This window comes from Varanus komodoensis, unplaced genomic scaffold, assembly GCF_004798865.1.
Source record: "Varanus komodoensis strain SLA01 unplaced genomic scaffold, ASM479886v1 scaffold7_3, whole genome shotgun sequence".
Lineage (NCBI taxonomy): Eukaryota > Metazoa > Chordata > Lepidosauria > Squamata > Varanidae > Varanus > Varanus komodoensis.
The window spans coordinates 18,161,491-18,173,701 of record NW_025336480.1 but is presented as its reverse complement, the minus strand read 5'-3'; the positions used below and the strand labels follow the sequence as shown (position 1 = coordinate 18,173,701).

The following is a 12,211-nucleotide window of genomic DNA, read 5'->3' as shown; positions in this document are numbered from 1 at the left end:
GTGTGTGTGTTGAACCATCTTAACTGTTGAGTTGGAAGATATCAGCTATCAAGGCTTGGCAGTCCCCTTAATAAAATCTATTGTGCTTTATTCCTTTTCTTCCCTATTTTGCCCCACTGATCTGAAAGGCCCTGTATTTTCATGTGTGCAGTCTTGCCAGAAGACACACATCTCAACTCCTCAGGAAATATATAGATAAGGAAAAGCTGTCTGGGTTAGATCTTTCAGTGGGATTCCAGCAGGATCTTTAGAGCAAGGGTTTTCACTGACAAGAGATACTGACCAAGGACTGATGAACATGCATGGTCATTTGTAAGAATGGTGGTCTCTAAAGAGTCTCTACCAGCAACGCTCTTTACCATGGTGGACGCCATGCATAATTCCTTTTAGAATATATTATAGGGATGGGCAGCCTGTGGCTCTCTGGATATTTCGGCTATACTAGCAGGGGCTAGTGGGAGTTGTAGTCCAAACCCTCTTGGAAGCACAAGTTGCCCACCCTTTATATATTACAACCAGGTTACCTGGTATTAGGAATTAGTTCTGTCCTCCTGGATGAAAATCAGTGTCTAGACTGTCCCCGTCTTCTGTACCTTACCCATACCCAAGAGCTCGCTGATGAAAAGCAGCAGCACAGGGCAGTGGCACTGTGGAGGTTGTTAGCTTAGCGGAGAGGGTGTTGACTATAGAGCAGGCAGACCTGGGTTCAGATCTTTGCTCATGGACCTCACTGGGTTTCCTAATCACCAAATCCCAGCTTAACCTGCTCTACAAGGTTATGAGTTTACAGCTGGATAGCTTCACAATGTCCTCCCAGTGTGCTGCTGCTGTGAAAAAGGCAAATTCCATGTTAATCCTAGGAAAGGAACTGAAAAGAGAACTGCCATGATTGTACTGCCCCTAGACGAGTCTGTGATGTGACTGTGCTTGGAATACTCTACACAGTTCTGATCAATGTCCCTAAAAGAAGAAACTGTACAGTCGGGGGAAAAGTATAGAAATGGATAACTAAAATGATGAAAGTACTGGAACAACTTTCCTACAGATCACGTTAATTTTTATGCATAGTTAATGAGCAAATGGTAGAAATACATAGGTTTTCAAATAGTTGTTCAGCGTTAAGAAAATGAGATTGACGTATAGTTGATGTTTTAATATCTAGAAATGAAATATAAGTTACAAATTCAAGCACAGTAAATTGAACATTGATCTGCATCAATTGAATACTATGCCAAACTCGATGGGGCTGCCTCTCCTCCTACCAGGAAACACACGTAAGGAAAAATCAGTAGTTGGATTGTTACAAAGATAAAAACACTACTCCTGGATGTGCCCTGCAGTAGAAAAAGGAATTCTTAAAAGGTGACACTTGAATTTCCCATGCAACCATCTGCATGAGAGGCCATCCCTTCTGGGTCTGGTCCTCCTTAAGCCCTGCTCTGTGGTATTATCATTTTGTATTATGTTCTTATCATAATCTAAAGGGTTAACTTGTTGGGCATGGTTTCAGCACAGTGGATCCTCTATGGGAAGCTTCACTACATTATCTCTGATGTATCTTCAGCTGTAGTGAGTCTGAAATTCCTGTTTCATGGGATCATATTGGAGACTAGTTATTTTACCTGTGTAGAGGAAAGCTACCCCTGAAGGCAGACAGTTTTTAGACATGCAAGAATTGCCCTTCACAAGGGAGCTCCAAAGAATACTTCTTTGTCTGGTGCAGTTGGGCATGGATAATGAAGTACAAATACAATTAAAGCAGAACAAGAATCAACACAGTACAGAATTGACAATGCTTGTGGAAAGTTGGCTTTGTGTTAGGACTGTCTGCTAGTATTGTGTCCCCTTAAAGCTATTTTCCTTGGAATGTAATCTCAGCATTTATCTTTTCTCCTAAGGTAGGTTCTGTTTACTGTATGATATGGTTAGCCTCCTATATTCCTACAGTGACTCCGTTAATTCTTTGCATTTAATCATTACCCAATTTTCACCTGTATTCAGGCACACACTGCCAGAGTTGAAAGTGTCACTTTTAAGTTCATAACTCACATTTGCATCCAGTCATTCTTGCGGAGAGATTGCAAGGGGGGGCTTGCCTGTGGCAACCCCATGGAGCCTGAAAGCTGTAACGTGCAGCAAGAGGCATCTCGATGCTTTAAACACTGCAAGGGGGGTGCACTGCTCTCCTGCACAGAAAAGGATTTCGGGCAGCATGAGGAACACCAGTTTTCTCAGTGCAGTTCGTGGGTTTCCTGATCCAGGTGCCAGGCTCCGACACAGCCTTCCTCCACCCGGTGCTCTCCAGATGTTTTGCAGTGAAACTCTCAGGCTGTCTGACCACTTGCCATGCAGGAGGGGGCTGATGGGAGCTGGAGTCCACAACATGAGTGGACTTCACTCCACTACAGTGTGGTGTAGAGCACTGGCGTGGTGTAGTGGTTAAAAGCTCAGCCATGGAGCCAACTGGGTGACGTTGGGCCAGTCCCAGACTCTCAGCCCAACCTGCCTCACAGGGTTCTTGTTGTGGGGTTAAAATTGAGAGCAGGAGGAGGAGAATGATGTAAGACGCTTTGAGTTCTTTTACAAAAGCAAGATAGACATCTAATAAATAAATAAATTTCAGACAGGCACCGTACTGGGGAAAGCTGCTCTGCCCATTGCACGACCTTGAAGTTTTCTCTGCTTGCCCAGGCGTGGCTTCTTCATGAGAGGAAAAAAGGCAGCATACAAATGTCATGTAATTCTGATATATGAAGTAAACCTGTGAAATGTTCATTAAAGCAATCAAATATTAGGGCTTTATGCTTGAATAGCATGTGTGTGTGTGTGAGAGAGAGAGAGAGAACATGTTTTAATAGCATATCCCAGACACTAAATTTTGCGCACAGTACAAGCGGAAACATGACAAGCAAGCTGTCTGCGCGCACACGCCTGGATTCAAACTTGTCCACTTAGCGCCGCTCTGTTCCGCTGTGGCCATCTGCCGTGGAGCTCGGAGTTCCTGTGGGGGCATGACCTGTTTCGACGACTGTGCAGCACTGCATGGTTGATTGGCGTTTGTGCTGCTTCCCTCACATGACGGCAGAGGACATTGCAAGCTCACACACGGGACTGACCTTGAAGCCCAAGCCAAAAGCTCCCCCCCCCCCCGTGCTAGCACTCTTCTCTTCCACTTGTCTGCCCAAGCCATTTATAATGCAAGTCAGACAGCATCCTTACCCCTCCGCTCAAATAGCTCATTTGCTCCAGTTTGTTCTCTCCCAGATTTCCCTTCCCTTCCTGTATTGCCCAATAGCCAAAGATCTCTCAGTGGTTCACAACACATAAAATACCACATAAAATACAAACAGGAAGAAAAACAGCATTAAGAGATTACCATATTTTTACATAGGGCCCATCCACAAGTAAAAGCGAGAAATCATGGGTTAATTAATTACCCTATGAGTTGTTGAAGGTTGTTTGTTTTCGCTATATTTCAAGGTTTAATGTTGTTTTAATTATTGGTTTTACTGTATATCTATGTTCTATTTATGCGTGCTGTCTGTTGTATCGGCATCCTGAGACCTTCGGTAGTAGATAGGATATAAATGTTTTGAATAAATAAATAAGTCTGAACTAGGACACTATGTGTTATTTTTAGGTTAAACAACACAAAGCTAACCCAAAAACTATTTTCAGGCTAATTTTGGATTGAAATTGATTGTGGGGTTTTTTTTTTAAATTGCCCCATGATTTGCAACTGTTATATGCAAACTGAGTAATTGTGTTACCCAGTTTCTAAGCTATTCCTTGTTGCTTTTTCTTGTTTCTCCCCTTATTTAAGTTTCTGCCAGGCTTTCATTTCCCTTTCTTGAGTTTCTCCTTCTTTCCTACATGGACATATTTTCCAAGGACCAAAACCAAAGATTTCTTTCCTCTGCTGCAACTCATGATTTAACAGTTAAATGAACTGCTATATAGGATGTGCTTTTGGGTCCTTGTTGATTATTGCCCTACTGACAACCCTTCTTTTCTATGCTTGATGCATTTAATTTGAGATGCAATTTTAAAATTGAGAGGCCATGCATTTTCTCCATGGTTCAACTGACACAGCTACACTTCCCAATACTTTTCCACTTCAGGAGCCATATAGGAACATTCTGGCATTTCCCATTACTGTTGTATTCCTTCTCTTCAGTGCCTCTCATTTCTCTCCAACACACAGCCTCTACCAATAAATTGTAATAACCACAATTCTTGCCTTTCCTGCAGCAGGGCTACATTCCCTCCATGGCAAAATAGACCTTTCACAGTCATCCCCTAAACCAGGGGTCTCAAACACAACTTACCTGGGGGCCGCTGGAAGTAGAGTCTGGGTGAGGCTGGGCCGCATCAAGTATTCCTCCACCACGGTGGTGGTAGGCCGCTCATCCCGCGTTGCTCCCAGAGGCCGGCCCAGGCGCCGCCGGCACTTTGAAGGCCACAGGGCCCCTCGCCCATGCCCCGCCTGTCCCGGCAATTGGCCCGCGGGCCACGAGTTTGAGACCCCTGCCCTAAACTGACCTGTGGCTGAAACAGATCTGCTGGATTATATCAAGCTCTTCCAGGGATGTGGGGTTTATTTAACTTGCTTATTATATTTATATCTTGACCTTTTCCTGCAAGGAACCCAAGCTGACTGATGTAATCCTCTCTTCCTCTCCATTTGCTCTTCAGAACAACAAGCTGGTGAGAGAGGTTGGGCTGAGAGTCAGTGGCTGGCCCAAAGTCACCCAGTGAGCTCCATGGCTGAGTGGGAACTTGCACAGAGTCTTCTGAGTCCCAGCCCCACATCTTAATCACGATGCGACACCAGCACTCTGACAGCACCCAGAAGCAACTCCATTTCCAGGCCTCTGATGTCCAAATGGGATGACACTCAGAGGAGCTCATGGGGTTGCATGGGAAGGATCCCCGCTGTCACATGCCCTGGCCACATGCACTTACATGCTGCCAATGCTTGTGGTGGAAATTCTCCACTGTCGATGCATCCAGATGGCATGAGAACCAGCTCCCCACAAATACCGATGCATGTGCAACATCCTCCGATGCGTGAGGCGGGACTCTGAGTGGGCCAGAATCCCTCACATGGAAGATCGCTCTGTGTGCATGCATCTGTCAGCACGGAGAGCTCTTTCCCATGCTGTTGAACATAAGAAGAGTAGGGAAGAGTTTCTGCCACTACTGGTGACAGCGGCAGAGAGTGCGCCAAGCCACATAGCTCCACTCATGCATTCTTTCCATGAGTCACAGTGGACCTGCATATTCTGAAGCTAAGGGGCTGCTTCACTTCCCCCCATTCCTGGGTTGCACTGCATGTTATACTATGATATGGGCACTGGGGTGGGGAGCATTAAAGTCCTGAGAACCAGTGTGGCGTAGTGGTTAAGAGCATGGGACTGGGACTCAGGCGATCTGGGTTCTAGTCCCCGCTCAGCCATGGAGCCAACTGGGTGACTTTGGGCCAGTCACAGACTCTCAGCCCAACCTACCTCACAGGGTTATTGTTGTGGGGATAAGCTGGAGGAGGAGAATGATGTAAGCTGCCTTGAGCCCTTTGTAGGAAAAAGGCAGGATATAAATCGGGGGTGCAGGGGGGGAAGTGGTAGAGCTGATTCTTAGGAAGGAGAAACTGTCCATATAGAAGGAAATAGCTAGAGCAACCTATAGGAAAAGCCATGAAGTATCTCTGAGATGTGACAAATGCAATTACTTCATTTCCTTTTGTTTTTAAACACTGGGTTTCCTCAGTTCCAGCAGGGGCAGGGGGAAGCTAATGGGTGGGGTGGGGAAGCCTTGAAGAAGGATGGTTTGCACATGATGTGCGGATGCCTTGGAAAAGCTGACAAACACTGTTCTACAGTAGATGAGCAGTGTGGATGCAGCCTCGGGTGAGCTGTGTGGCTCAATGTAAACACAAACCAGGGGGTCTCTTTACCATTGAAACCCACCCTGTATGAATGGAGTATTGGACAAAAAAGGTGCTTTCCTGATTTCAGTTCTGAGAAGCTAAATGCATGTAGTTTTAAGTCACCCTCCAACGGTATCTGAGGGTCAGGAAAGGAACAAGGCTCTTCAGAAAAGTATCCATCGGTTCCTCTGCTCTTGCGGAGCGTATGGCGCTTAACCTACCTTGTTGTGTGTATCACAGAAAAGGAAGTGAGCAGGTGAGCGGAATGCAGGCGTCCTTCAGGGAGCGAGGCAAGTCTCAGCACAGCTAGGGGAGAGAGCGAAGCAGCAGGCTTCTCTCTCATGCCAGCTGGCCTGGCTATTCCTTCGTTCTGGAGGCGGTGCCCTCCTGGCTCTCACTGGTTGATTTCACCTCCTTTACCTTGAATGACACCATTGAACTCGGAGTTTCCTTCCTAGGCTAGTGCAAAATCTAAGCTAAATAAGCAAAGCTGGTGTTGACTGGTGCCAATAGAAGCCTTTCATAGAGATTCCCCACTGACGTTGCATAATGTTCAGCTGCCTTCCTGTAGATGGTTCTTGTCAGGGTTTGCGAGTGGCTTCGCAGCCGCGAGGGCTGTTCCTCCTCCCGGTGCCCCTTAGAAGATGCTGGTCGCCCGACTTCCTCTTCTTCGCCATAGTTCTCACCTACTAAGTCGCCCCTTTCCTCCAAGGTGGCGATGATGAAATGGATTTTGACATCGAGAAGAGCACTGGCAGCATTGTGGTTGCACGAGCCCTGGATGCAAAGAGAAAGTCAAACTACAGCCTCTCCGTGGAAGCCACCGATGGGTTCAGCACCATCAAGACGCAGGTCAGCACCCCCAGAGCCTGATCTAAACCCTTCCGTAATCTTTGCTGTGGAGTGTTCCTAAGAACTAAGGGTGGGCTGACACGTGTGCCTTTAACACAAAAGTAATTACTTTGCAAAAATGCTGGAAATGCATAGTTCACAGCAACTCCTTGCATTTGGATTGGGTGCTGCTGGGCCCTGAACTTGTCCGATTCTTCCCCTGGTGGATTAGCTGGATATTGCTTTTAATGCAGGCGCTTTGGGGGAAGAAGGACCCAAAGCACTCAAATTTTGCATCCACCCCTCTATTAGTGCCAATACCCAATTTCCAATGTCCCGTTTGAGACAGTGTAGCAAAACAGAACCAAGAGACAAACACTCCTCCATGGAGGTGTTTCTTTCTCTTAAATGGTCCCTCAGCAGATCCCACCGTGTTCCAGTAATTAGAGATTCAAAAATCCTACAGATCCATTCCCGGGCCACATCTTAAACCAGTTGCCCACTACACATATCTGGGGGAGAGATAAAGGCCCATCCACCAGTGGGGTGAGAAGACCTCCTTGCCCACTGCATGTTCAAACAAGATCCCAGAGCACAGCTGAAGCACCCTGAAATTAATCTGGATAATTGAAGAGCCTGGGAACGTTTGGCTAAAGATCCTTCCTCTCCTTGAACAGCTGCAATTCAAGGCCTGCTTAACTAGTAGCCATGATCAAATAACCCCAATATTTTTAGCATAGACATGCCTTTTGTCTCCAGCAAGTAGGCACTGCTGTCTTTCACCTGCTGGGTGACTAAAAAGGTTTACCTGGAAAAACAAGGCATTTGCTGGGATCTAATATTATCATTTTTTTGCTGGTAGCCATTAAGATAATTTATTATGTGGGAAATTGTAAGAAGCCGGAGCTGAGAGTAGCACTCTGTACTCTGCTGTGACTCAGGTGTTGGCGGCTGATGTTTTGAACGTCTTCAAGCATAAAGCTGCCACTAAGAGTCGTCCTCTGGCACTTCAGCTGACATGCAATTCCAGCCTCCAGGAACCTCTTTCTGTGTTTGCTTTGGCACCGACAGCCATTGCTGGATGTGCTGGTGAACCAGATATTGCAAAATCATGGCAGGCTGGATTTCCCTGTAGGAAGAGAGTCATTGCATCATGCCACTCCCCAACCCCCCGCCCAAGATATATTTATGCAATGAAGTCATCAAATCAGATAGAAAGAAGCAACAGACAGGGGCAAGTACTTTCAAAGGTGTTTTCACAATGGTTCTGGTATACGTAGAGTTTCCCCCATTCCATTTATACCTGCACTCTTAGTCTGAATGAAATTAGCCGGTACTGAACTCCATGATATTTTCTGTAATTCTGATATTCGCTTCAAAGTAGCATCCCCGATGCAGCCCAGTTAATTGCAGACAAGCAGGCATGTTGTTCCACTCCTTTTGTTCTCCCAGCTGCTGTGTCTTCTTGGCTCCGTTTGCCCACATTTCGTTTTATCTGATCGGCTGTGGTGACCCGTGTGATTTCATTCATGAGAATCCGCAATGTCATCACATTGGAGGTTGTGTAATCACCAGCATGGAGCATCCTTGGGCGACTGCCAGGGTCCCAGCACACTGCTAAGGTCCACCACCTGCCCTTGCTCCGGGCCCCTTTATTTGCAATTTCCTGCAGTGCCTCTGACGGAGTGCCTTTGTGAGAAATTATAGTGGTGGCCCCAGCCGACTGTTGCTGCCTGTCATCTCTTCCCAGTAAGCCCATCAGGGCCCACCAGCACTGGAGGAGGCCCATCGAAGAGTGCCTTATCCAGTCCAGCCCCTGGAAGTGCGTTTCCATCTAGCTTCCAGCAAGAATGGCATGGGTCTCCACCGCAGACATGTATAAATGGCGGCTGTGCACCAGTGAGAACAAGGATGGCCACAGTCGTGTCAAGGAGGAAAAGAGCACTGGAGTAAAACAGCAGCACTCCTGGCCTGGGTTTGTTTACGTGGCATTCCTTTAGAAAGCCTCATTGCACTGAGAGAGATGGCGGGGCGCACACCCAGGCCGTGCTGATTCCAGCATGCTAAATCCGCATCCAATTCAACGCTGTTAGTGTGATGCTAATGGGTGGCCTTTAAACAAAATTCATAAATAAGTAAATAAATAAGGCCAGCATCTCTGGAAAGGGTGTTCTGTGAAAATTGTCCAGTTGCCTAGGATCTGCTTTTCAGCCAGACCTCACCCAGCCTTTTCTCCTGCTCACTTCCCCGCCACCACAGGCCTATATCCATGTGATTGACATCAACCAGCATAGCCCACGGTTCTTGGAGACCCTGTACGAGGTGCATATCCCAGAAGACACACCTCCAGGGACCGAATTCACTTCCGTCAGTGCAACAGATAAGGACCCTGGGAAAGGACTGATCTATACCCTTCAGAGCAGCCTGGATCCCAGAAGCATGAAGCTCTTCCAGATGGACCCAAGCAGGGGCACCCTCATGACTGTGGCAGGGCTCGACTCCCGAGCTGTACCGCTGCACACCTTGACAGTGATGGTATGTGATTCACAGCAAAGCATCCAGTGTGTCGGTCGCCTGGGCTCTGCTATTCTGTGGGTTCCAGGGAAATTCTAGCTGTTCTAGAATTCTTCTAGCTGTTCTTCTAAATAAGGGCCAATCTGTTCGCAGTTTAAGAAATCGAATGAGTTGCTCTGCTTCCAGAGCCTTGTCCCACATGATGGCCCCGTTGCAACCACTTCATGGCCACCAGTCTGCTTCCAGGCACAATCCCAGAGTGCTGCTGTGGAGCTGCATACCGCTTGGGACTAGGCCGCCGGAGAGCTGCCCTCTTCTGCAGGAGCCAGTCCAGGCTTGAAGGCCTTCCAGGGAAGCTCATCTCTCCGTACCACTGCCATCAGGAGCACATTCAGTGGGGGATAAGAGAGGGACTTCAGGACTCCTTGCAGAGGGAGGTTGGGGTGCCCCTTTCTCTGTTGTCTTCCACCGGTAGGCAAAAATGTCTTGTCTTGTCTTGTCTTGTTTCTGATGACAAGCTCTGGCATGTAACCTGCTGTGTTGCTGAAGTGGACTTTAATCTGTTAGGTGCTGTTTATTGATTTTATTGTTATAACTTTAATTTTTTAGCTATCACATATGTACTGGCTATCATAAAATGTGATATTTTATGCTATATTTTAATTAAAAACTTGCATTTAACCTGTATTGTATTGATAGCCACTTTGAGTGTCACTTATCTACGGAAAGGCTGAATGTGAAGGAATAATAAATAAATAATCAAATAGTTTGGAGGATAAAAGAAACCCCCCAAATAAAATAACATCATGAATATAACAACTGTTTCTAAAAACCACAGCAGCAGCAGAAAAGTAGATACATCATAATTAACCAGATGTGGACAGTATCCAGTGCTGTTCTTCCATCAGCAGAAGGCAGATGGCTGGGGGAACGGGGTTCCCCTTCCCCTGCAACTCAGCTGGATCGCCCCATTTGGGGGACTCTCTGGGGAAGGCCTGGAGGTGCACCAGGGCTGCAGATTGGGAGGAGAGGGCGGGGAAGCCCCATTGTCCCATTGCAGAAGTGGACTTCCTCCCAAGATGCATTGGCTCCAACCCTAATAGTCCATCCAGAGGTAGGAATGGGAGAACCAGGGATGCTTGAGTTCACTAAGGGTCTCCAGACTTGTTTCATGTACCCCCCCCCCCCTTTTCACTTGGAACCTGTTTTTCTTTTTGTTCAAACTGGAACAGTGTGCTTCCAAGTACATTTTCTCCACTGGCTAAAGAGTTGAAGTCCTTTCAAAAAATGTTAAAGTACAAACTCAGTTCCCCCAGATTGGCATTTTTCAAATATGACTTCAAGTTTGGGGATGCATTTTTCAAAAAAATAACTCGTATTTGTGACTGTGAATGGAGCATGTTCTAATGACCTGCGAGCAGAAATGAATTGTCCTCACATCCCCAACCAAAGCAGAGTAGTTTTTGCAGACCTAATCATGAAGAATAGATACCCCTGCCTATGGATGGCTGCCAGCCCGGCAGAGCCAGGCTCTCAGCCTGTCAAGTGAGCCACAGGTGGTAGCAGCGAGTGGTGGCAATGATGATGAGGATGAAGGACGAAAGAGGCAGGTGACAAGGGCACTGGGAAGGTCAGCTCCCTGAGGGAAGGGCCCGTGCGTGTGAAGGCCCCGTTCAAGAGCCCCCAGATGCCTGGAGCTGGCACGTGGGTCTTGCATTCTTGCCCGGGAGCCCTCCCAAGTGAATGAGTATGGCAAAACCAGGGTCAAATCCAGGTTGCCTTTTACCCCCTTTCCCCAGGCATTCCGCAGCAGGAAAAATGCACTCCCGTAATGGCCTCTCTTCCCTTGGACTGACATTCACTCCTCTGTCCCTTTGGCTGTGCAGGTGCGAGACCAGGAGGTTCCGATCAAGCGAGATTTTGCCAGAGTTGTCATCCACGTGGAGGACTGCAACAGCCATCCTCCCCAGTTCTCCAGCCTCCACTACAAGGCAGATGTTCTGGATGTCGCTCCAGTAGGCACAGAGGTCGTGCAAGTCCGAGCCCTGGATCAAGATCGCGGCATTAATGCAGAAATCCTCTACTCTCTTGAGGCTGGTAAGGGGCTTGAGCGAGCCATGGCTGACTATGAGTGCACGTGTTTGCATGAGTAAAGATCAGGCACCTGGAATAGTGAGCTAAATGCACCCTTTTCCATTACGCTACGCAAGTAAGACTAGCTAGAATAGCAAAATCACACACACTGGAGCGGGATTGCCTCCCCTAACCTCTGACCCTCAGGCATCCTGTCCCATTCCGACAGTGCACCAGGGTCCTCCAATTCTCACTGCAGCCTCCAGGTTTGTTGACCATTTTTTTCTCTGATACTGCTTTGCATCCTTCTAGTTGCTAGTAGCACAGGGTTGTCTACAGTTGTCAAGTAGCATCACTTATTCCTGTATAGGCAGCAAAAGAGACTTTTGTATAGGACAGGATAGAAATGCTCTAAATAAATAAATTAAATGAAATAATAAATGAAAGAGAAATCATCTCCCACCTGGTGTTTGTAACTGTGCAAAACCTCTGACACTCGCACTTCATTACTGTGTAATTCAGTGCACAGAAATGTTGTCCTCAACCCACTACATGGATCAATTTATTTACGGTGTTTAGAATATTTGTATAGCACCTCCTATTTTAAGACATTTGAAGCAGTTTGCAACAGTTATAAACCAATATAAAGCTCGACAACATGTACCAAACTAATGGCTGGGGAAAGACAAGGTAAGCAAGTGCATTTTCAATAAGCATCATAAGCATATGATCATCAGTGCCTGATGTATCGCAGAAGGGAGGTCATTCCAGGTGGGGCAGGGGGCCACCACAGAGAAGGCCTGTTGCTGTGTTTTTGCCAGATGCCAGTGTGGCACCAACACGCTCAATACTGTAGCATCGAAC

General features: G+C 47.0%; 1 protein-coding gene across 1 annotated transcript in view; it reads left to right on the top strand.

Annotated features, from left to right (window-relative positions):
- The window catches only part of FAT2 (FAT atypical cadherin 2), an 87,213-nt gene that overhangs the window by 27,608 nt on the left and 47,394 nt on the right, over nt 1-12,211 (top strand). Inside the window, 3 exon segments of the mRNA XM_044454615.1 lie at nt 6,642-6,781; nt 9,020-9,295; nt 11,161-11,371. Coding sequence (XP_044310550.1) covers nt 6,642-6,781; nt 9,020-9,295; nt 11,161-11,371 — 627 coding nt within the window.